Source organism: Pholcus phalangioides, unplaced genomic scaffold, assembly GCF_987345545.1.
Source record: "Pholcus phalangioides strain wild (caught in Gottingen) unplaced genomic scaffold, Ppha-v1.0 ptg000004l_1, whole genome shotgun sequence".
Taxonomy (NCBI): domain Eukaryota; kingdom Metazoa; phylum Arthropoda; class Arachnida; order Araneae; family Pholcidae; genus Pholcus; species Pholcus phalangioides.
Window position 1 is genome coordinate 46,865,597 of NW_028301597.1, and position 22,641 is coordinate 46,888,237.

At 40.5% G+C, this 22,641-nt stretch overlaps 1 protein-coding gene across 2 annotated transcripts in view; it reads left to right on the forward strand.

Moving 5' to 3' along the window:
- LOC149087721 (uncharacterized) overlaps window positions 1-22,641 on the forward strand; it is a 468,106-nt gene that overhangs the window by 253,965 nt on the left and 191,500 nt on the right. For both annotated transcript variants that reach the window (XM_089231605.1, XM_089231604.1), the window contains 9 exons: window positions 1,644-1,778; window positions 2,446-2,622; window positions 4,329-4,461; window positions 4,556-4,626; window positions 4,732-4,918; window positions 9,576-9,728; window positions 9,809-9,898; window positions 13,675-13,799; window positions 13,894-14,104. In XM_089231605.1, coding sequence (XP_089087731.1) covers window positions 1,644-1,778; window positions 2,446-2,622; window positions 4,329-4,461; window positions 4,556-4,626; window positions 4,732-4,918; window positions 9,576-9,728; window positions 9,809-9,898; window positions 13,675-13,799; window positions 13,894-14,104 — 1,282 coding nt within the window. The remainder of the gene's footprint in view (window positions 1-1,643; window positions 1,779-2,445; window positions 2,623-4,328; window positions 4,462-4,555; window positions 4,627-4,731; window positions 4,919-9,575; window positions 9,729-9,808; window positions 9,899-13,674; window positions 13,800-13,893; window positions 14,105-22,641) is intronic.

The following is a 22,641-nucleotide window of genomic DNA, read 5'->3' on the forward strand; positions in this document are numbered from 1 at the left end:
GCCCGCATGTGATGCTGAACATGTTCCACACGGATTTCCAAGACTTGATTGCCGGATTCTTGTCAATGCTATCGGAGACATGTAAGGAATCTAAATATCGGGAGGAAAGACGGGGGGTGGGGCAGAGGGTATTGCGAGCACATTCCGCAGTAAACGTGTGAAGGATTCGAATAATAAAGGCCCCCCAAACGATCAATAGAAAGCTCTTTGTTCAATATCCTTTTAGCACACATGGGCACCTTCTCTTATAAACGAGAGCTTTACATACTACTACATACTCACATGCGCCGGAATAGTTTCCAGAGCAAAGGACATTGGCTATTATGCAAATCGTTTTGAACCTTCCTTTTCGAATCGTCCGCCATTTCTATTGTGTGAGATGAAGAGATCTCCCGAAGTGCATTTTCATACGGTTCTAATGGCGTTGGCGCACGGAACCTTTGTGTTGTTAAAAGAATGGCCCGACTGTGTCTCAACTGCCTCCATTATGTAAGTTTTATGTGGTGGGGGGGAGCATTATAAAGAAACGCAAACGATGTGCAATAGCAGGGCTTCTAAACGATGTTCAAATTCAGGCTCCTTAACCCATGGGCCAAAGGAGCTCCTGACACGGGTCGCGCGAATATCCACTTACAATCCGGCTATAAATTCATTTGTTGCTACACTTGTTTCGGAGGCATCTTAACGATTTCGGCGATCTGGGCTGGGACCCAGACATTTTTTGGGGTCCCTCTATGAGCCATGACTTTATATATATATGTAGTATTTTCGGTGGAAAGTCGGGAACCCCAAAAATATCATATCGTTACAAAATGCACAGGAAATGCTGCAAATTATGTGTATGAAAATATAATTACATTCACCACTTTATGATCGAGTACGTATTATTGCGTCCAAACGCCAGTGGAATAAATTGAAACAAGTTATTTCTGTTTTCTTTCCTCTCTCTTCGTCATCGCGAAGCTTTGTTGCAGCCCTACACCACAAAGTTGCGCTTATTACCTCTGTTTATTTATATGTTACGGTAAAAACCACGAAGGCGAGTTGGTAAAAGCCCAAAATACGCTTGTGAACGTTTTCATTTCACTTATCCTAATTTTTTGGAAAAACTGGTGGTAGATGGCAGCAATACACATAACAAGCGTTACACAGAAACAAACTTCACGTCAGGTTTCACTGCACATACATTGCAACATGTACCAATTCGTTAGAAGTTCCGCAGAGGAATATGGACAAGAAGCATGTGTGGTTAGCAGTAGTAGTAACCGCGGAAACTACTTCACCCACTCCAGTCACACATCGCCATATGGCGATTTCCAACTGGTGTAGATGAGCGGAAAAAGTGCGTGCGTGTGTTTGTGTGTTTTCACTCCACGGAAAACATGATTTCTCAAGCATTTTTCAAATGCTGTGTTGATGCTCATTTTCTGGAACACGAATGATGGGTCAGATGGAAACCCTTTGCATTTGTCCCACGGGCCCAGAGGTTGCACACCCCTGATCTAGCACGTAAAAGGCGTTCGTGACCTAGCGTTCAAGGCGTTCACACATGCATTTTTGGAACGCCCCGTATGTATAATGTTCGTAAATTCTGCGCAGTCATGATATATTCATTGCTTCTTTTTTCTCTTTGGTGATTGTAGAACAGCGAAATGTGATCTGGCAAAAGCGCTTAATAGAGAAACGTCGTACAAAAGCACGATCGAAGAGAAAATGGCGCTGGTGTCAGAACTCGAGACTCAACTCAAATTGATGGATGATGTCCCCGAAGAAGCTTGGTATGTGAAATTCTCGCACGGTATTTCCAGATGTATAAATAGCCTTTATACACGTTCGCAGTACTGATATTTCACGAACATTCTTGACAATACACGGTTATCCTCTCTCTCGAGGAGCATTGGGGACACCTCAATTCTGACGATATACTTCATAACGGCTATGAAAAATTTCCGGAATCTTTCGAAAATATCGGAAAAAGTTGGCGCCACTGTAAGCTGTTAATATAGACTTGATAAGCTAATCTGATCCATACAGGCTCGGACTTAAGCAGGTGCGAGAGGTGCGGTCCACAGGGACGCAAAATTTAAGGAGGGGGGCCATAATTTTCCTAATTTTTTTTTCCGGAATGGAAAATATTTGTGGGAAATTAAATTTTCCCCCTAACATTTCGTGGGAAAAAACAGAGTTTCCAGTTTTTTTTCAACCCCAATAATATCAAAACGCTAATAACTATTACAACCAGTGAAGGGATTCGGAAAGAGCTTGCATTGGGGTCGAACCCCCTGCTCTCGAAATTCCCAAGCCTGGACCTGAATCCATAAAACAAAAAATGTTACGATTAAAATTTTCGTAACAAATTCTCTCTGTCAAAGTTATTATTATTGCCTTATTTTTATCTAAATGTTTAGTGAATGATTCTTTTCTATCATTTACATATGTAATAAGCTTGCCGTCGGGATCGCCAACGAAAGGAGCTGCTACTGCCAACATTGGTGCGCCGCTGAGGAGGCTGCAAGAGAAATGTCGCATATTGCAGAACCACAACAAATTCTTAAACGAAGAAGTCCTCAAGTTATCGAAGATGTTGCAACAGGAGCAAAACAAGATACAGACGAAGCAAACGTGAGCATTTATCAATGCACCGATTAGGTGTATTAGGTGATGTCCTTAGACAAGTGTGGGCCTAACTGGGGCCCGGAACGATTCTCATCAATTTTTCTCTTTTTTTTTACCAGTGCAAAATACAAAATTAAGAAACCACAACAGGCAAATTGGCCAACGAGGTGGTTGGGAAAGTAGAAAATAAAAATAAATAGCACTAGAAAAACGCCAATAAAGTTATAGTTGTCATAGGTCTAAATGCAGCTACTTAAAAATAATAAGTGAGAAAAAGTAACTAAACAACTAAAATATCTGCCCATAGAAATATTGTTGTCATTCTTTGCACGGGCAAATGAATGGAGCATGACGTTTTGCGTTGATAAGTGCATGGTCGCTCATTTTGGTTCGAACAACCCACGGTTCTCTTACGAGTTGAACTATCCAGGATGCAACTTGGGTTACCGATTTCGGAATTGTCATTGACTAGCGGCTTAGGTTTTCTGAACATTGTTCAGCAGTGGTCAAAAAATCGAATAGAATGCTTGATCTCATTTTCAAAAAGGTCTCTTCGCGTTCTTCCAAAGTCATTCTTCCGCTTTTTCGAGGCTTAGTTCGTCCTGGACTGGAGTATGCTGTAAGGTTTTGAAGACCATACCTACAGAGGGATATAGAATTGGTTGGAGGGGTGCAGAGAAGAGCTACACATGTTTTTGTTGGCACACAGGGCTTGAGTTACCAAGAGAGACTTCATTTTTTGAATATGTTCACATTGGATAAACGCAGGTGTCAGGGAGATATAATCGAAGTGTTCAAAATTTTCAATGGGATGGATAGGATGGACCATGAACTTTTAGTTCACCGCCAATCAACTGCTTTTACAAGGGGACACCAGTGTCGATTGGTGAGGGACAATGCAAGGTTATGGTGTCGCAGGGAATTTTTCTCTAATAGGGTTGTTAATAAATGGAATAGCTTACACCCGGAGGTAGTAAATTGTAACACAATTGACACATTTAAAAAGAAATACGATAAACATGTTGGGGTAAATCGAGAAGCTATCCATTCTTAGAATAAGACAACCATAAGTATTCTTTATGGGCATTGTATAATATTTTATCATGTGTATATATTGTTTATAATTTGTGTTAATTGCATTTTTAATGGGGTTGCTGTATTTTTGAAACATATGACATCCATATTTTTATGGGCATCTTTTCTCAGCAACCTCGTTGAGCATTTTGCCTGTTGTGGCGTTCTATTTGTATTTGTATTTAAAAATATAACGCCGCGGCCCTGTTGAAGGTTGACTGCGCGCAGTTTGAGAGCCCCAGTTCCTAGCAAGTTATTTGGCGAAATTCAGTTTCACCAATGCTCCGCCCCTCGTGATGTCTTGATATTTTTCTAGCTCGCAGTAACTAATCACCATCTGAACCAGGTTCATCTCAAGAGCATTGTGGTCCCCCAGACCAAGTGATTTTTCTAAAGTCCTACCTGGATAATTGTCGAAAATTTCGACCAGATCTCATTTTTGTGAGGGCTTTCTGCTCTTTAGGCTTCCGGGCCGTGCCCGGGTGAGCCCATGCTTCAAGACAGCACTGTACACAGCACTCGAACTGGTCATTAACTCCCTTTCTGAACTCTCTCCATCCACACGAACTTGCTATTTTTGTAGTGTTTGATGCCTTATCTGATGACTGAGTCGAGTCTTGTTTCTGTTTCCAATCAAGGCAAGTACAGAAATCGGAAGCCGAAAATGAACAGCTGAAGCGGGACTACGTCTTCCTGTTCCAGTCTTCTTTAAGGATTACGAATTCGGATGGACCCGAAACTATGGAAGTGTACTTGTACGGTGGTGCCAAGGTAAGTCACGTGCATAAATTGCATCCACCAAGTTCGCACACCAGAATAATGCTTGTTGTAGTCACAATTTAATGCTGTAAATTTCTATTTCAAGCATAAGGAGAGAGTCCTGAGTCTATTGGAGGAAGCCAGGAAAGTCAACCCTGTGCTGCCTACATACGAAAAGTAAGTTCGCGTGTAACAATACGTCTCAGAGAATCTTTACTTCGCACTAAGATTATTATTATTACCTTAGGTGAAACTTTCAATCGCCAATTTCTGGTATTTCAGCTTGAAAAAGAGTGTCTGCCACGTCGACCCGTTCGGTTTCAGGCGATCTTTCACGGACGAATGTCTAGTTCTGCACTACATCTGCCGCCAACTTCACCAGCACTACAGTACCATCTCCAGCGCGTATGAGCTTCATAAGCAGCATTGGAAAACGTATCTCAGGAAACATAGTGGCTTACAAAGAACAGTGAGTATGTGCAGATAGATAAACACTGGCTTCTGATTTTAATACACTTAGACTATGTATCTAAGCAACAGACTTTCTCTCTCTTCCCAATAAATGCGCATGCGCGATGATGACAGCTGATATATATTTGATTGCGAGCGAGTGACCTTACGTAGAATCCCCCAACTTAGATCTTGGGTACCTGACTCTCGGTATTTTCCAAACAAGAGCAGCAGAGCTGGATAAAAATCTAACGGGCGAGAGGCAGTACGTATTTGGCTCACTTTGGCCTCTTGGTGCATGAGAAATCTTTGATGATCTTGGATAGCAATTAAAAATCAATAGTGGGGGTGGGGTGGATATCCTTCAGTACATTGCTCGGTGCCAGGACACATGGTGCTGTTGAATGGCCTTGGCGAGATCGTCATGCAGCACAAGCTGTGGCTATTGATTTGTCGATATTTATGCTTGAAAGTGTGCTCCCGTACATTCTAGATTTCACGTCCATAAAAGCTTTTACCCTTAAGACTAAGTTTTGAAGGCCTACTAAATAGCTTATATTCCTACAAAAGGGGGGGGGGGGAGGGTCTACTTTGACCTTGGACAAAGAAACCACACGGTGTCATTCGCTTTCAGAACAATTGCAGACATCCTTCAGACAGTAGTTTTGATTCAGATCGACTCTTTCGCTGAAGGCAGCTTTTATCTATGCTTCTAAACGTGATACCAAATGTCCCAAAAGCCTCTTGAAGTCCTTGGTGCACTGTAGTGCTGCCCAGTACGTAAATTAAATTTTCATCCAGCTTCGCTGCACCTGTTTCGAAAATGTCATGACTGTACTTCTTGGACCTTTGAAAAAGGCGAAAGATTAGCTCGATGTTTAAAGAGAAGCCAGAGCAGGTCCACTTCTTGGACCGCTAGTCTTTGGGGCCATTCAAGTATTACGTCATCATTGTTGGGGGGGGGTCCCATTTGCTGACTTTTGATGACAAGGGGGAGGGGCGTTTGGATAATGCTTACGTAATCAACCACCCCTTAAGAAAATATGAGGATTCAGAGGGGCAGAGCTGATGACGAAATTTTGCTGGCAAGGAGGGGGAGGTGGTCAGCGTTTTGCTGACTTTTGCTGACAATGGGGGGGAGGGGGAGGGGGATCAAAAATGGCAAAAAATTTGCTTACGTAATACTTGAACGGCCCCTTTGCAATTGCCCTCATTGCGCATGTTCATACATCGAGAAATGAAAGCTCCCTTGTTCTGATGAGAAATAAGTATACATTAAAACTTCTCTTTTGCGAACACCGCACCGGTGGGACAAAAATATTCGTCCACGAGGTAACCATTAATCAGAAGGAAAAGCATAATTTTTTTATTCACGGGGATATTATTATTTGGCCGCATCTCTCTGAGGAGTGTCCGTTGAGAGGGGTTTTACTGTTTAGCTAACACGTGGTCAGTGCCGCCTAGGGCGACAATTTTTTAAAACATTTGTTATGACGGTGTTTTCACTCTTGTGCAAGGGAAAGCGTAAGTGCAGTAAATACAATGCCTTTCAGTGCTTTGAAATGCTATTCAGCTCTTTTCTATGCAACGCTTGATTCAGCTCAACACACCTCCTTTCTCGCACTTCCGAAAAGTGCCATCTGCCTCTTGAGAAGCTGGTTTGTGAAAAAAATTAGGTTCCTTCTTTTTTGGTTAAGGAACTTTTCACTCTTTATCAACATTTTTCCCATTGGGCTTTCCTTTCTTTAGTAGAATCCCCCAGCACACGTTAGGATTTCTTGTTCATCTTTCGACAAATGCCTCTTTCAGCCAACACCAAACTAGAATTATCTCTAGTGTTTGGTGCTGTTTGACTCCGGAATACCTACCGTATATACTCGTGTATAAACCGACTCGTATATAAGCCGACCCCCCCCCCCCCTACTTCAGGACCACCAAAACCGCAATAAATTGAAAACCCGTGTGTAAGCCGACCCCATAAAATCCACGAATTTTAGAGAAAAAAAACTTATATTTTCATGCAAAATGAAAAGCTTGCGGAAATTTACAATATAAAATGATTCAAACTTTTTAATCCATTTCTTCTGAGTCTCCAAGCTCATCGTAATCCATCAGATCATCATAGAGGGTGCGGCATCTTCGTTTTTATCCTCATCTGGGCTGTCATCGTCACTTTCAAAGAGGATATCATCTTCCATTGCATTGCTTATGCGCAACACTTTTTGAAGGATCGGATGATAATTTTGGCGGAAACAGAATTCCACGCCTTGTGTACCCTTTGGCACACTAGACCAAAGTCAGGTTTCTTCAGGCACCACTTTTTGTAGTTTCTTTATCATCGGAACTCATCCATTCGATCCACAAATTCCTCAAATAGTCTTTGAGACGCTTGTTGATGCTCACATCTAAAGGCTGTACAATCGACGTTAGCCCACCTGGTAATAAAGCCAATGTTTTCGATTTCTTAGCCTCGGCTTTGACATTAACAGTTCTGTGGGGTTTGAACATATCATATACCAATAATGCCGGTTTCTCGAACACCGGTACAAAAATGACTACTGATTGCGGGGGTCGATATTTTCTCATCAAAAACTGACCCGAGTATAAGCCGACCCTCCCCCCACCTCCCCACTTGAGGAACGAATTTTTCCACAAAAAAACTCGGCTTATACACGAGTATATACGGTATATCTGTCCCCTATATCAGGGGTTTCCAACGTAAAGTTTCCCGCAGAACCTTTGATAGTTGTAGGCTGTTCCGCGAACCCTTGATGATAATGAGGCTGTTCTAGAGAACTTTCAAGCAAATTTTTGAATATTTATTCAAAACAGAGATGTGTCCCTACTGCCGCCTCAGCATCGGCATAACTCCAGGGTGAAATGAAAGAGGGCTCAGGCACCACCTTCAAATTTATATGTTTATTGTCATAAATCATTGTGTCAGATCTTATCGTGGAAGTTCCATATTTAACTTAGGTCCCTGGATCCCTGCATGGCCCCACACAAGGAAGATTGGTCTGGCAGGGCTCTTACCAATGGGCCCGAGATGATTCTCATCAGATGTGTATGATTCTATTTTTGTTTTTCACACGACAAATTCATAGACGAGCCTGTGGAGAGTCTTGGCCCCACCAAAGATCTTAGCCTAGGAGCCCTACTGAAGGATAGCCATGGGTCTTCGTTCCGTGACCGATTGAACTTATGGTTGGTACTCACGCGTTTGAAACTCTGTCATTCTATTACGAGGCATATTCTCGAATCAAGAGCTTTAATTATAACCATCACAAGAATAAGAGCTTTAATTATAACCATCACAAGAATAAGAGCTCCCATACAAGAACTCTGACATGTGCTTTGATTGAAATAATCATGTACTGATCACATAGGATGTGTGCTGTCGGTGAATATGTCCTAAGTACAAAATCGAACACCTATCCTCAATGGCTTAAGTGAGCACCATGACCCTCACAAGGGTAGGGCTGGCAGAGCTCTAGCACGGAGGCCGGGACAAATCTCATAATTTTTATTTTTTTACATTATGCATTCACTATAGAGGAGTCTCCACTTCATTCTTGGGGGGGGGGGGCAGCTCCAGAATGACGGGAGGGGGGAGGCGCGATGAGCACTGAGATGCTCGCTGGGTAAAGGAAAAAATTTATTCTTAAATGAAAAGTAGCATCTAATTTTTGTTCCAGTTGGTGGGAGGCACATGACCTGTTTCATGGTCACGTGCACTGACCTGTTGCCCTGATCAAAGAATTTCGATATCTTTGTGCGGAATGGCGAAATAACATGCTACCTTATACAATATGGAGGTATGTGTTTTTTTCCGCGCAGTGAAATACTATACAGAAGAACATTAATCAAAAATCAGTCGTCAATTTCAATCGAAGAATTATAACAGTTTCAGTTGATAGATGGCAGCTGAAGTGCAAGTTCGAATATGTTTCTTTGATGTAATATATTTAATACTGATTACACAGTGGTTCTAAACCTTTTTAAGCCCATGCTCTCCCCCACCTTCAAACCACACATTGTTCTCGTGGCCTCAGTCTTAAATAGGGGCCCTCATCCAGAGTGTACTAATATGAAATATTAACTAATATCATATGTTTTTGTTCGTGCGGCGCATTAATCAAAAGCCAGTCATCAATTTATTTCAAACGAAGGATTATGATGTTTTAGATGTTTTTCACATGTAATACACAGGTCAGAGAGGTGCCGACATAAAGAAAACATTGGAGGGGGGGGGGCTGAAAATCGCCATTCGTCCCGTATATACATGACTCAAGTCCGTTAGCAGAATGCGGAATGGTGCGTTCCATGGTATATTTATTTTTTTTGTGTGGGAGAGAGCTCAAATGGCCTCATCCCCCAGGTTCCAGCGCCTAGGATGCAGGGTGATTCTAAATTCAATTTGGAAACCACTGTATCAAAGTAATAGTGAAGAAAGAACCCTTTTTTTGAGACAGTCGTATCTTAAGGGCGGCAAAATATTATTCACCTTAGGTGGTAGAATTTCTTGGATCGGCCATGCCTGTGGTGTGAACGACATACATTGCGGGGGTGGGGGCGCTTCTGTACGGCATTGCCAACGGTACTATAAAAAATAACCCTCGCATACATTGGTTTTTGAGATCTTTCATAAACTGAGACCATGCTTTGTGTATATTTAGAAAGAACTGAAGACACTGGTACGTGGAGGGATACCGCCTTACCTGAGGAGTCGAGTCTGGGCTCTTCTGTACAAGAACCGAGTACGCGACGTGATAGAAGAGAAGGGCTCCCATTACTACAGCTACCTTTGCAGTTTGGCTCCGGATGACGAAGTGAGTTTGTTTCCAACAATATTCCAATACTAATGCAGGCATGATGTAAACATACTGATGTGTGCTTGATTTTACTCCAGAGGGTTTCCCAACACAAGAGGCAAATAGCATTGGACCTGCTGAGGACGATGCCGGACAACATCCGATTCGCTGATGCTAATGCCGATGGCGTAAGTCCTCATTTTATGTATCTGTGACATAATTTTTCTTGTGTTTGAACATATTTTACCAATGAATAGTTGAAATGCTTGCTGTGAAATACCGTATACTAGGGATTCTTAATCTATGGGTCGCGTGACCCAAACTTGGGTCGCAAGACCTTCCGAGATGGGACGTAGAGTTTCACTTACAGTCAGGGATTCGTGAGCTCACGACCTAAAACTTGATTCACAGGCAGTGCCGTCATAACGGCAACGGGACGTCAAGAGAAGAGGTCAGCCTTACAAAAATGAGATCTGGTTGAAATTTTCGAGAGTTAGCATATAACTTTGGCTGGTTGGGCCAGGGAGAAATCACGGGACAAGGGGACTATGATGCTCTGACTTCATAGCCCTATGTGCAGGGGCTTCTGAGATGGGTCGTACAAATTCACTTATGGATTCTTGAACTATGGTTCACGGCCCATGTTCGCAGGGGCCAAACTTGGTTCGCAGGTTCTTCCAATAGATGAGTTGTACAACTCCATTTGATGTCTATTATACATGCACTGCGACACTGGTTTCATTAATTTCGAAGAAAAAGTTAAGAACCCCTGAATTAGCTCATCCCAGTAAATAAAAAATATAAAGAGCTTGGGTTCGAGTGCTAATTACTCATCTACCGTATGGCAGCAACAATGCTATTCAACAAATGGATATCTCATTCTTAAATGATTAAAATCTTACAATGAGCTTCTGTAATATTGAAACATCTGTTGAAGATCATTCGAATTGGCGATTTCACTCCGGTAAGACGCGTTCGCGTCCGGCCTCCAAGAAAAGGCCTCTCTTTGAGGTCTAACCTAGACTGAAGTAAGTATAACAGTTTCTTGGGCTTGGGATTGACATGGTTAGGTGGCTTTGGAAGGATTTCCCAATGTTTTTTCGTTTGACGCTTTTTGTGGCTCATTGTCCTCCCTGTTAGATAGGGCTCAGCTCTGCTGATCAGCGAGGTACCGAGTTTATTGACCTCCTGGCTGGTTGAGTCGAGAACCCTTTGTGTTCTCGAATATCTCTCGCATCATTGGAGGTCAGTTGCTCAGCCACTCGCACTTAACATCGTCGTGGCAATGGTAACACGGGCTAGTGTCTTCTAGTCACTGTGCCACTTGGTGCCGGGTTTTGAAGTGGTGGGCTTACTGATCCAGAACTGAGCTCAAATCATTTCTTTCAAAACGCAAATGCCCATTTGAAATACGGGTTCCCTTAGCCGATTATGCATCCGCGTAACCCTTCATAAGCAGTTTACAAAGTTTTTCCGGTCTGCATTATAACTGCCACATTGGAAATAGAAGCTGACTTTCACTGCGAAATGTAAAATCAAGGCTCTATGTCACTAGCATTTTATGATCTAATAAGAAAACGCAGTGACCGTGACGCCACGTTAACGTCAACCGCTGGCTGTAACAAGACAATGGTGACGCCCGCTCAGTGAAAGTGAAAGTTAAGAACCCGAGATATTTCAGAGAGACCGAAATAAAGCAGATCAAGTTTGACGAGGTATCTCGGGATTGCCGCTGTAAAGGATAATGTGCCGAAAGCCCGTGATACTGTTTAGACCAGTGGTTATCAACCTTTGGAAGCCCGCGGCCCGATTGATTTTTTCTTTTGTGTGTGTGTGTGAGAGGAAAACTCAGTCATACACACACATGACTGATGGGGATATAAACGGAAAAAAATAAAACCGCGAACCACTCAGGCGGCCCGGTTTGACTGATTTAAGGGCCCGGCGGTTGAGAAGACACTGGTTTAAAAGGCCTAAGACACTGGTTCATAAGTCATAAAATTCGGCTTTTATCTCATCAAGTTATAGAGGAGAATGGTTCAAGTTTTAAACAGAAAAAGGCTCAGAATGTATTCAAAAATCATTTTTTACCATTTTTGAAAGTGAAAATACAGTGTGTCACAAAATAAAAAATTTAAATTTTCATATCCTCAAAACCGCAATAAGGAAGTTTTTGCCCTGTCTCTTCTGAAGCTAATAAAAACAAAATCACGTTTTCAAGTGCAGTGTGCCCTGTAGTGGTCGTATATTTTTCCATCCATGTATGTGTATTGTAATTTTTTTTTGACATTTGCATTGTTACCATATGGCATCCACTGGTGCAATATTGCGCTTTCCAATTGCATCCGTATGTTGCTATTGTACATACTGATCTGATTTATCCTTTCTTTTGTATTACGCTGTATTGCAATTTTTGAGTTTCTTGAACCGTATATGTTTGTTGTTGTTACTTACGTTTGTAAGCCTCGTGCCATACTCTGTGGAACACGGGGAGTTGTTTCTGAAGGACCCAAAAAAAAACAAAGTGCAATGTTTGCACTTGGTGAACGTTTTTAAGTGCAATACTCGCTGAGATATTCGAATACAAATGATTCGGGAAGAAAAGTCATCTTGAAATAAGGAAGGAACGTGTTGTGTCTCCAGTGGTGTGGATGGTAGCATGCTTGCCTGGAATGCAAGAGCGCCTGGGTTCAAAGTCGCAGCGGAGACCATCCGAGCTCACCTCGGCATAAAATCCGGAAAATATCTGTTTCTTTGATACATTGGGCTGAGAGAAAAACCGTCTATCACTGATTTAATTAGATTATTCATCATCCGCATTTGAAACAGTGAGTATACCAACCAGAGTGAACTTCTATCAAGACTTTAAGATGTAATCACCAAGCACTGTGTTAACAAAGTTTTGCAGTGTTTACGAAACCTAAAAACACTGGTTATGATAAAAGTATATACATATATAGGCTGGGGGAGAAAAAGCCAGGATAATTATGAAAGATTTAGTTTTGATCACGGAAGTTCACTCTGGTGCGTTCGACTTGGAATCACCCTCTCTGTTTCATTTACAATGGCTATGGCGTCATCTAAAATTAGAGTATGTACCCAAGTTACCCCAGTTCACAGTATACACGTGTGAAAAATTCTATTGGTAGATTCGGAAATACTTATGCCATAATCGAAATACAAGGCCACAATAGACAAAATGTCCAAGAAAGTGGCTAAGAAAAAGATGCCCATAACAAATATGGATGTCATATATATCTAAAATATAGCAACCCCCCCCCCCAATTAAAAATGCAATTATAAAAACTAGAAGATATAGTACATATATATGTATGTATGTATGTATGTATGTACATGATAAAATAGTATGCAATGCCCATAAAGAATATTTATGGTTGTCTTATTCTGAGTACGGATAGAGCTTCTCGATTTACCCCAACACATTTATCGTATTTCTTTTTAAACGTGTCCATTGTGTTAGAATTTACTACCCCCGGGGGTAAGTTATTCCATTTACTAACAAACCTATCAGAGAAAAATTCTCTGCCACGCCACAACCCTTACCAATCGATACTGGCGTCTCTAGGCGATTTGCCGAAGCCCGTGTGCCAACGGGCACGGTACCCCTTCAACCAAGTCTATGTCCCTCCGTATGGTCTTCAAAACTTTACGACATATTCTAGTCCAGAACGAACTAAGCCTCGGAAAAAACGGTAGAATGGGTTTAGGAGGCCGCGAAGAGACTTTTTTGAAACTGAAACCGAGCATTCTATACGGTTTTTTGACCACCGCTGAACATTGTTCAGAAATTGTTCGTGACAATGTTCAGAACAGTTTTCAAGTGGTTTTACGGATGGCCTAGAACTGACAGTGCGATTGTCTGGCTAGTTGTTGACGAAAGTGAATTTGATCAGAGTAACCAGTAATTTTGCCATTTACAAGATTTTGATTTTTAAATCGCCAGGTGAAGAAAATGCAAGAGGTTTTGCAAGCTTTTTGCCTTCATAATCCAGTCCTCGGATACTGCCAAGGGATGAATTTCTTAGTTGGGATGTGTCTTCTCTTCCTGGAGCCTGAAGACACCTTCTGGTGAGTCTTTAGTCCTTCTTCTCGCAACTCATTCACGCATGAATGTAATAATTATCCTAATTAATTAAGTGTATTAATATATTTTGAATGAAAGGTGCCTCGTTGCCATAACGGAACGCTACTTCACGCCAAACTATTTCGATCAAAACCTGATAGGAGCTCAAGCTGATCAAGAAGTGCTCAAAGATCTGCTCAGAGAGAAGATGCCAATCCTTTGGAGACATCTAACGATGCTCGACATCGAACTGTCCACCATCACCTTGAATTGGTTCCTTGCCGTCTTCTTCGATTGTGTGCCATTCGAGGTGAGTCATTCTTGAAAATCAGTTTCGAGTAATTACATTTCTTGCCTAACGAAGATGTGTTACTTATTTCAATTAACTGATTCATTACATTTTAGATACACATTTTGTTGAAGATTTCCAAAACAATGGAAGTAATTCTTCGTAAATATTGTGTGTTATCGTATATAGATGGCAGCACTAACAAATTAAAAGAATATATTGTTATCGATGTTCACTAGATGGCGACACTATGTTATATCACTAATTCGTTTATAGCTGTCGGGTACAGATGGCAGCACCATTTTATCAATACTTCATAGTTTTATTTGCGGTTTATAAAAATTCGACCCTTTTCCCCCCCCCCCCCCGCAAGTTCGTTTACCACCAGTGACGGTAACTTGTGAAAAATTTCCCATATTCGTGGGAAAAAGAAAAATTGTGCGAAATTTTCTCACGATGGAAATTTGAGAGTTCATCTAACAATCTAATAAAATAATTTTTTTGAAAAAATAAATGCTTTACACACAATGATTTTTTAGCGTAAAATACTTGTTTACGTACTTCTCCCGTTAGATGGCAGCACATTTTTCACTATGTGTGCGGGGAGGGGGAATTTTGCTCGAAGAGGTCACCATCATTGTTTAGGACTGTGATTGACAACAGCATTGGAACAATTACAAAAAATCATGACATGAATATAAATATTGATCTCGAATGTTTTTTATTTACGTTTTTTGTTCGTGAAAAGTGGATTAAATCCACAACATATTTGCCTCCATTCTCCCTCCCAGTGGTTCCCTACCTTTTGTTTTTCTTTCACGCACCCTCATTATACACAGTGCCGTCTTAACGCATGGGCCCACCCGGGCCCCTCAAGGTAAGAGGGGCCTCAGAGAAATTAGAACCAGTTGAAATTTTCGAAAATTTCTCAGGTAGGGCATCAAAAAATTAATTGGCCCGGGGGCCCATGATGCTCTTAAGACGGCCCTGATTATACAATACGTTTTTTATCTGCAATTGATTACATTAATTATCCGGTAATTAATTTCTATGAATTCTTTTAGTTACTGTTCAATTCCTTTGGTGTTATGGCTAGTATTTAATTTCGTAAATTGTAGGTCCCGTTCTAATTAGCCCTCGTGTGCAGAAAATGGCCGTGGTGCGACCAAAAATGATCAGATGGACCAATGTAAACAAACCATAAAATAGTTTGTAGGTAAATAATGTAGGTATAGTTGAATCCCGTTTTAATGAAAATCTCGTTTTGAAGAACACTCTTCTAATCTCCCAGATATCTTGAATAATAATATTTACCGCAATAATCAGTCAACATGGTTGTAATTTTCGGCTTCCATCTCGCACCCCCGAAAATGCTCACCCCGCACCTCCGGTTGGGATCCACTCAGGGGCGTAGCCAGATATTTTGTTTCGGAGGAGACCACTTTCATTTCGGAGGGGAACTACAGTGATAGAACAAAGATTTGGCCATCTCTTCCCATTTTTTTGGTCATTTTCTCACATTTCGCCCCCCCCCCCCCAAGTGCTTGGATGGCCTTTAAGACATGACTGACTTAAGATATGAAGAAACGAGTTCAATGATCATGTGTCCCGTTTGGTAGGTTGAATGTGTGAAATGTATGAAAGTACGGGACAGCTGAGGTTTTCATTCCCGCATAATTGGTTGCAAAATGTTCAGTCTTGCCGTTTTCTTTTTTTAACCGGATCTTTTCCTTCTAGCACGGATTCTATGAAGTGAAAAAACCCCTGTTTTGCGTACACTCGCGGAACAAGTGGGGGTTGACCATATCACTGGGGGGTTCCTATTGAAACTGCAAAGTACATCGCTCGCAGTAACTGAAATGGTTCTTTATTTGAAATTGAACGAAATTCTGACAATATAAGATGCGTTCAAAGTCACGAAAGTCCACAATTGTGGCACAGATACGCAATTTAAATTATAGGAGAAATATTATACACAGTACCCCATACTGAATTAATATTCATTGAAAAAAGACTTATTAATGTCGATGGGTTTCGTCAAGTATCCCGACTCCTCCAAAATGCAGTATTTCAAGCTGCGAGACCAAACACAATGTCTTTTCATCATTGTGTGGTCACATGAAAATGTATTTAATCTAGGGCTGGGAATCGATTCAAATTCTCAACTGGTTAATCGAATTTTTTAATCGATTAATCGAATATTTTTGTGACCATATAATATTAATAGATGCTATAGAAATGTAATTCATTCATTTCACTCACCTATTCGGTAGATGTAAACAAATATAGGAATAGGTTACGAAATGAAGGCTACTACTACTACTAAACCAGATATGCACCTCGTCCATATTTCTCTGCGGAACTTCTAACGAATTGGTACATGTTGGAATGTGTGTGTGTGTTTACGTATAGTGAACCTTCCGTGAAGTTTGTTTCTGTGTAATGCTTGTTCTGGATAGTGCTGCCATCTGCAATCTATTTTTCAAACTACGAGTTTTCTCCTCAAATCATAGTGAGTGAAATGTAATCAATGAATAATTATACCGTTTTGTACCGATTCTCGTTAGCAGCAATTCCGCAGAGGAATGTGGACGAGTTGCATGTACGGTTGATTAGTAGTAGTCTCCACGATAGGAAGCCATTGCATAAGCAGCTCCACACATGTACATGGATTGCAGCAGCTCCTACTGCTGTCCGATTAGGGTATTGTGAACCGATAACGGAAATGGTTGTAAACAAGGAAGCGGGTACAACTTCTGACCTCCTACATTGTCTCGGAAGTTGATGCTGATAACTTAAAGAAGAAAAATTATGTCTAGTTAAATCCAGTGCCGTCTTAAGGCATGGGACCACCCGGGCACGGCCAGGGAGGGCATCAAACGAAGAGGGGCCTCACAAAAATGAGATCTGGTGGAAATTTTCTAGAATTTGTTTGGCAGCGCCTCAGAAAAATCAATTGACCCGGGGGCCCATGATAATATGAAGACTGCCCTGGTTAAATCTGAGCTTCAAAATGCGCAAAAAGCTTTCGACGGGGAAAAAAAAGATTACATAAACCGGTTTTCTTAATGAATAACTTTTTATGAATTTTTTCCCATGTTATGTCGATCCGCTCGATATATTGCAGAAGTGATAACAATACCCGGATGATAACATTATCCGTGATTCTAATAAATGGAGCCTACTGCATTATTGGTCTTTGGGGGCTCTCGACAGGCAGGGTTCACAAAATTCAACTTTTGCACAATTTTGGGTATAAACGCTAGAAAATCGACTCCTGTTGATCTCCTGTGTAGCTTATAATAAAATATAAGGTAATACCTTTATAAGTTACTTATAACTAATACCGTTCTGTAACAGAAGGCCTCCACGCGATGCTCGTGCCATCACCGAAGAAGGTCATCTCACCTGCATCCATTGGCCGACACATGTGCCATCTTTACCCTTTTTGTATTATATCCAATGCTGAAGTTCCTTGTCTGGCTATAGGTGAGACGACCTTCTTCGGTGACGTCACAGGCTTCGCGTAAAAGCTTATTGCTATATGGTGTTGACCGATCTCCCTGATAAAAAGTCTCACCACAGATAGCAACAGGCCTGCAACGGTGGAATCTGCAATCATTAGACTTCACTCATAGTTAGAAAAGTTGACGGCTGATGGCAGCACTACATATAACAAGCATTACTCAGAAACAAGCTTTGCATTAGTTCACAGCACGGACACGCATATTCCGACATGTACCAATTCGTTAAAATTTCCGCAGGACTAGGTGCACGTGTTGTTTAGTAATGGTAAATCGCCTCCGTGGCGGTAGACTCGTGATGTGTCAACACCATCTATAGCGAAAAGCCTCCACATGTAGTTCGTGACGTCACTTGAAGAAGTCCATTTCACCTGTAGTCATTGGATATACTACAAAAAAGGGTAAAAATGGCGCATGCGTTGGCCTGCTACTATATCCAGTGGCTATGGGTGAGATGACCTTTTTTAGTGACGTCACGAGCTTCGCGTGGAGGCCTTTTGCTATAGATGGTGTTGCCTATGGTTACTAACCGTCCTCCTTTTTGATGTCATTCCAAACACCTTCATAGGTTTCGTTAAATTTCACCTTTTTGTCCTTCTTTTCAGGTTTCCGGAATTATTTTTCTTTTTTACTGGGGGGGGGGGGGGAATTCTGTTTCTCTATATCCTATGGCTGCAGGTGAAATGGACTTGTTCAGTCACGACGAAGCTTCGCGCAGAGGCCTTCTGCTATAGATGGTGTTGGATGGGTACGGTCACTGAAGTCAGTAAATACGACCTCTACATTTAGTGGAGGTTTCTCTCCGTCTTTGAACAAAGCAATGGATAACTTATTTCGACAAACATTTGGAGATACCAACTAGTAACGCTTACGATCAAAAGGCATTTTCGCTTGAAGAACGTGTTTCTTCCATTTGTAGCGATTGAAATACGTAAAGTTCTGGGAAACGGTTCGACTATTTATTCCGTGACGTGGCAATGGAGGCGTAGAAGCGGAAATGAGAATCCGTGAGTCGCTTTTCACACCCGGAAAGACTTCCTTTCGCATTGACCGACCGAATATTTGATGAACGTCCGACTCTTCGAATCGAACACGTTTCGTCCGTCGCTTCCGTTTCTTCCATTCACAAACGCGGGCCGGACTCAAAGCCCCTTACCGTCTACACACATACGTTTCTGTTGAATATTTTCCGTCTTTTGAAGGGTGGGGAGGAGCGATGAAACCCGAACAACACCGTGGCCCCCTAAATTATTCAAGTCTTTATTCATTAGTTACTGGTTAACATCGATTCCATAAACATTCCTTTTATCAAGAAAGCTGATATTTTCTGAATACTATACCGAGGTGAACTCGTAAAGAAAAGTCGTCTGGTCTCCTTCGGGACTCGAACCCAGGCCATCTTGCAAACCGGGCAAGTATGCTACAATCCACACCACTGGAGAAACGGCCTTGTCTTCCTTATTGCACGCACTGGCGCTGAAGGAAAATAATTAGTAGCCACTTTTAACTTCAGAAAATGGCCTGAAGGTGAGACGGTACAGAGATATAGACGGATTTTTTCAGCGCCTCACGCTTTAGTGCGTGAAATAAGAAAGGCAAGGTCGTGCCGCTATTGGTGTAGATGGTAGCATACTTTCCCGGTATACAAGAAGGCTTGGGTTCGAGTTCCGGCGGAGACGAGATGAGTTTACTTTTAGAGTTTACCTCGGCATAATACCTAGAAAATATATGTTACCTTATGAGGAAAAGCCCCCTATCTCTCTCTATTCCTTTCATCAATTTTCATTAATTCTGAAATAATTCCTTTTCTCGATTCTGAAGCAATTCCTTTTCTCGATTCTGAAATGATTCCTTTTTCTTGATTCTGAATAGATTGCTTTTCTCGATTCTGAAGCGATTCCTTTTTCTTGATTCTGAAGTGATTCCTTTTCTCGATTCTGAAGTGATTCCTTTTTTCGATTCTGAAGTGATTCCTTTTTTTCGATTCAGAAGTGATTCCTTTTCTCGATTCTGAAGTGATTCCTTTTTTCTCGATTCCGAAGTGATTCCTTTTTCTCGATTCTGAAGTGATTCCTTTTCTGGATTCTGAAGTGATTCCTTTTCTGGATTCTGAAGTGATTCTGGATTCTGAAGTGATTCCTTTTCTCGATTCTGAAATGATTCCTTTTTCTTGATTCTGAATAGATTGCTTTTCTCGATTCTGAAGAGATTCCTTTTTCTTGATTCTGAAGTGATTCCTTTTCTCGATTCTGAAGTGATTCCTTTTTTCGATTCTGAAGTGATTCCTTTTTTCGATTCTGAAGTGATTCCTTTGTCTCGATTCTGAAGTGATTCCTTTTTTCTTGATTCCGAAGTGATTCCTTTTTCTCGATTCTGAAGTGATTCCCTTTCTCGATTCTGAAATGATTCCTTTTTCTTGATTCTGAATAGATTGCTTTTCTCGATTCTGAAGCGATTCCTTTTCTCGATTCTGAAGCGATTCCTTTTTCTTGATTCTGAAGTGATTCCTTTTCTCGATTCTGAAGTGATTCCTTTTTTCGATTCTGAAGTGATTCCTTTTTTCGATTCTGAAGTGATTCCTTTGTCTCGATTCTGAAGTGATTCCTTTTTTCGATTCTGAAGTGATTCCTTTTTCTCGATTCTGAATTGATTCCTTTTCCCGATTCTGAAGCGATTCCTTTTTCCTCGATCCTGAAGTAATTCCTTTTCTCGATTCTGAAGTGATTCTTTTTATCGATTTTGAAGCGATTCCTTTTCTTGATTCTGAAGTGATTCCTTTTTCTTGATTTTGAAACTATTTTGTACATTGACTCTGAATTGTTGCTGATTTTAAAATTATTTCTCTTCTTGATTCTGAGTTTTCTCAATTTTAAAAAAACCCTATTTTATTATTTCATATTTTTCCTTCTTTTGCTTTCATTAATTCTGAAACTACTTCCATTAAATTTCGAAATATTAAAAAAGTTCATTAATATTCAAAAAGTACTTCTTTTTCTTTATTTATTCTGAAATTGGAAATTGTTAGAAGTCTTCGAGTAAAATGTTCGTGTTAGTTTTAAACCGCTGTGCAGCATGAAAGTGACAATTTTCGGCAGGAAACTAGTAGAAAGTTTAGCCTACTGCAATTTTATATTTTTTTGCGCAACTTTTATTGATTGCAGCACTTATTTTCCATGCACCGAATATGAATGTAGTTGAAACTAACGGGTAATAGAGGATATTTTACGATATACATTTTTTTTGGCAGCAGTGGTTTTAAAGAAAAAAATTATATTTTTCGATAATTTTACACAAGTGAAAAAGCGTAATTCTGGAACTTCTGCTGCCACCTATGAAGTGAAAGTGAAACTATCTGTTATTCTGGAAGTGAAATTGGTTGTTCATTCCAAAACCGGTGTCCAGCATCAAAATGAACAATATTTGCTATGATACTATATACAGGCAACGCCACTTAATGTGATCACATCGAAACTCGGGGTTTTGATTAACCAGATACTCCGAAAAAATTCCCGTTCGCGTAGACCATACATCCCGTTTGGTTAACCAGGACTTGTGGTAAACGGGTGTTGGTAAAACGGACAACTTTCTTTCCCATATAACTGAAAGCAAAATGTTTCAATCATTCCATTTATTATTATTCTAAAACGGGACCTTTTCCTCCTCCGAAATAAAATTCTGCATTTTTGTCATTCAGCCATTGCCATACTTTAGAATGGAACTGTCTAACGTATATCCCAAATTACGATATTTTTTGATGCACACAATACGTTTCATAGATCCCTTGAGAAACTCTTTCGGGAAAAAGAAATTTGAATCTTGTGAAAGAAACTGGTCAAGAACTGAAGGAAAGCGTTTTTTCCACCATACATTTGCCTTCACTATAAATGTATGTACGGAAATGTTTATCAATATGGGGGGGGAGAGAGAGAGAGAAGTCCTTCTAGCCACCTACAGCCTTCCAGCTTGATAGCGATAACTTACAGGGGAAAAAATTAAGTTTGGTGAGCTTACAAAAACTTAGCTTCAAAATGTATAAGAAAAAACTTCCGAAAAAAAAAATTGATAACATTATCCGATAAATAAGATGGCATCAAGTCCCGACAACTATAAAAAAAAATTTCCGTGTTAAGTCCATTAAGTTCCTTGCAAAAGGGGAAACAGTACTGGTATGATAACATTATCAGTGATTCTAATAAATGGTGTGTCGACTGTATATTGTTTTAGCTTCATGCTGCACACCGGTGTAAATTTTTGTGAACCATGTACATGTTCATACGTTTGCCGCAGAATTTCAGCAATTACTTTTGGTTTTCCGATTTTTCTCGACGCTCCGGCCATCATGGGAACTAAACTTGTAAGAAAGACGATCATATAATAAAGAATCACAAAAACAAACGAATAATTAGAATAAAATTATTATTATTTTTATTCACAAATAATTCTCAGTCATCATAAATTTTACACGGAATTTTTTTTTCTATGAGTTTCCATAATTATTTTTACAACACACATAATGAAAGCCATCTTAGTATATATATTTTTCTTTCTTGATTCATCAAATAAATAAATTCAATGTCAACTCATTGCACGACATCATTTTAAAATGCATTTCGATTAAATTAGAGGTAATTGGAGGTTATTGCGTAACACTTGTAATAATAATAATCAGATAGTCAATGTTTGAATTTCCCTGAAATGTATGTCCTGATATCCGTTCAATATTGACGTATCAGATACGTTCTGACAGTCTCTCTCTATCCATTGTAGAGGACTCGACTGGGCTGTCAATGTGTCTTCCTGTCTCTGCCGGATAAGATTAGCGTGTCCTGGACACGCCGATTAATTCCCCTCCGCTTGACGTTTTAAGCTTTGACAGCTGAGATTATTGATAAAAGAGATTGTCAAATATCACGTAAATCAATTTGGAAGCATCATCACTGGTTTCACCTTGACGGTGCACGGTTCAAAAGACCTGAAAAAAAGTTTCCATTTTTTTTTTGTCATGATGAATTTGGTGCGAATGATCGCCAAATT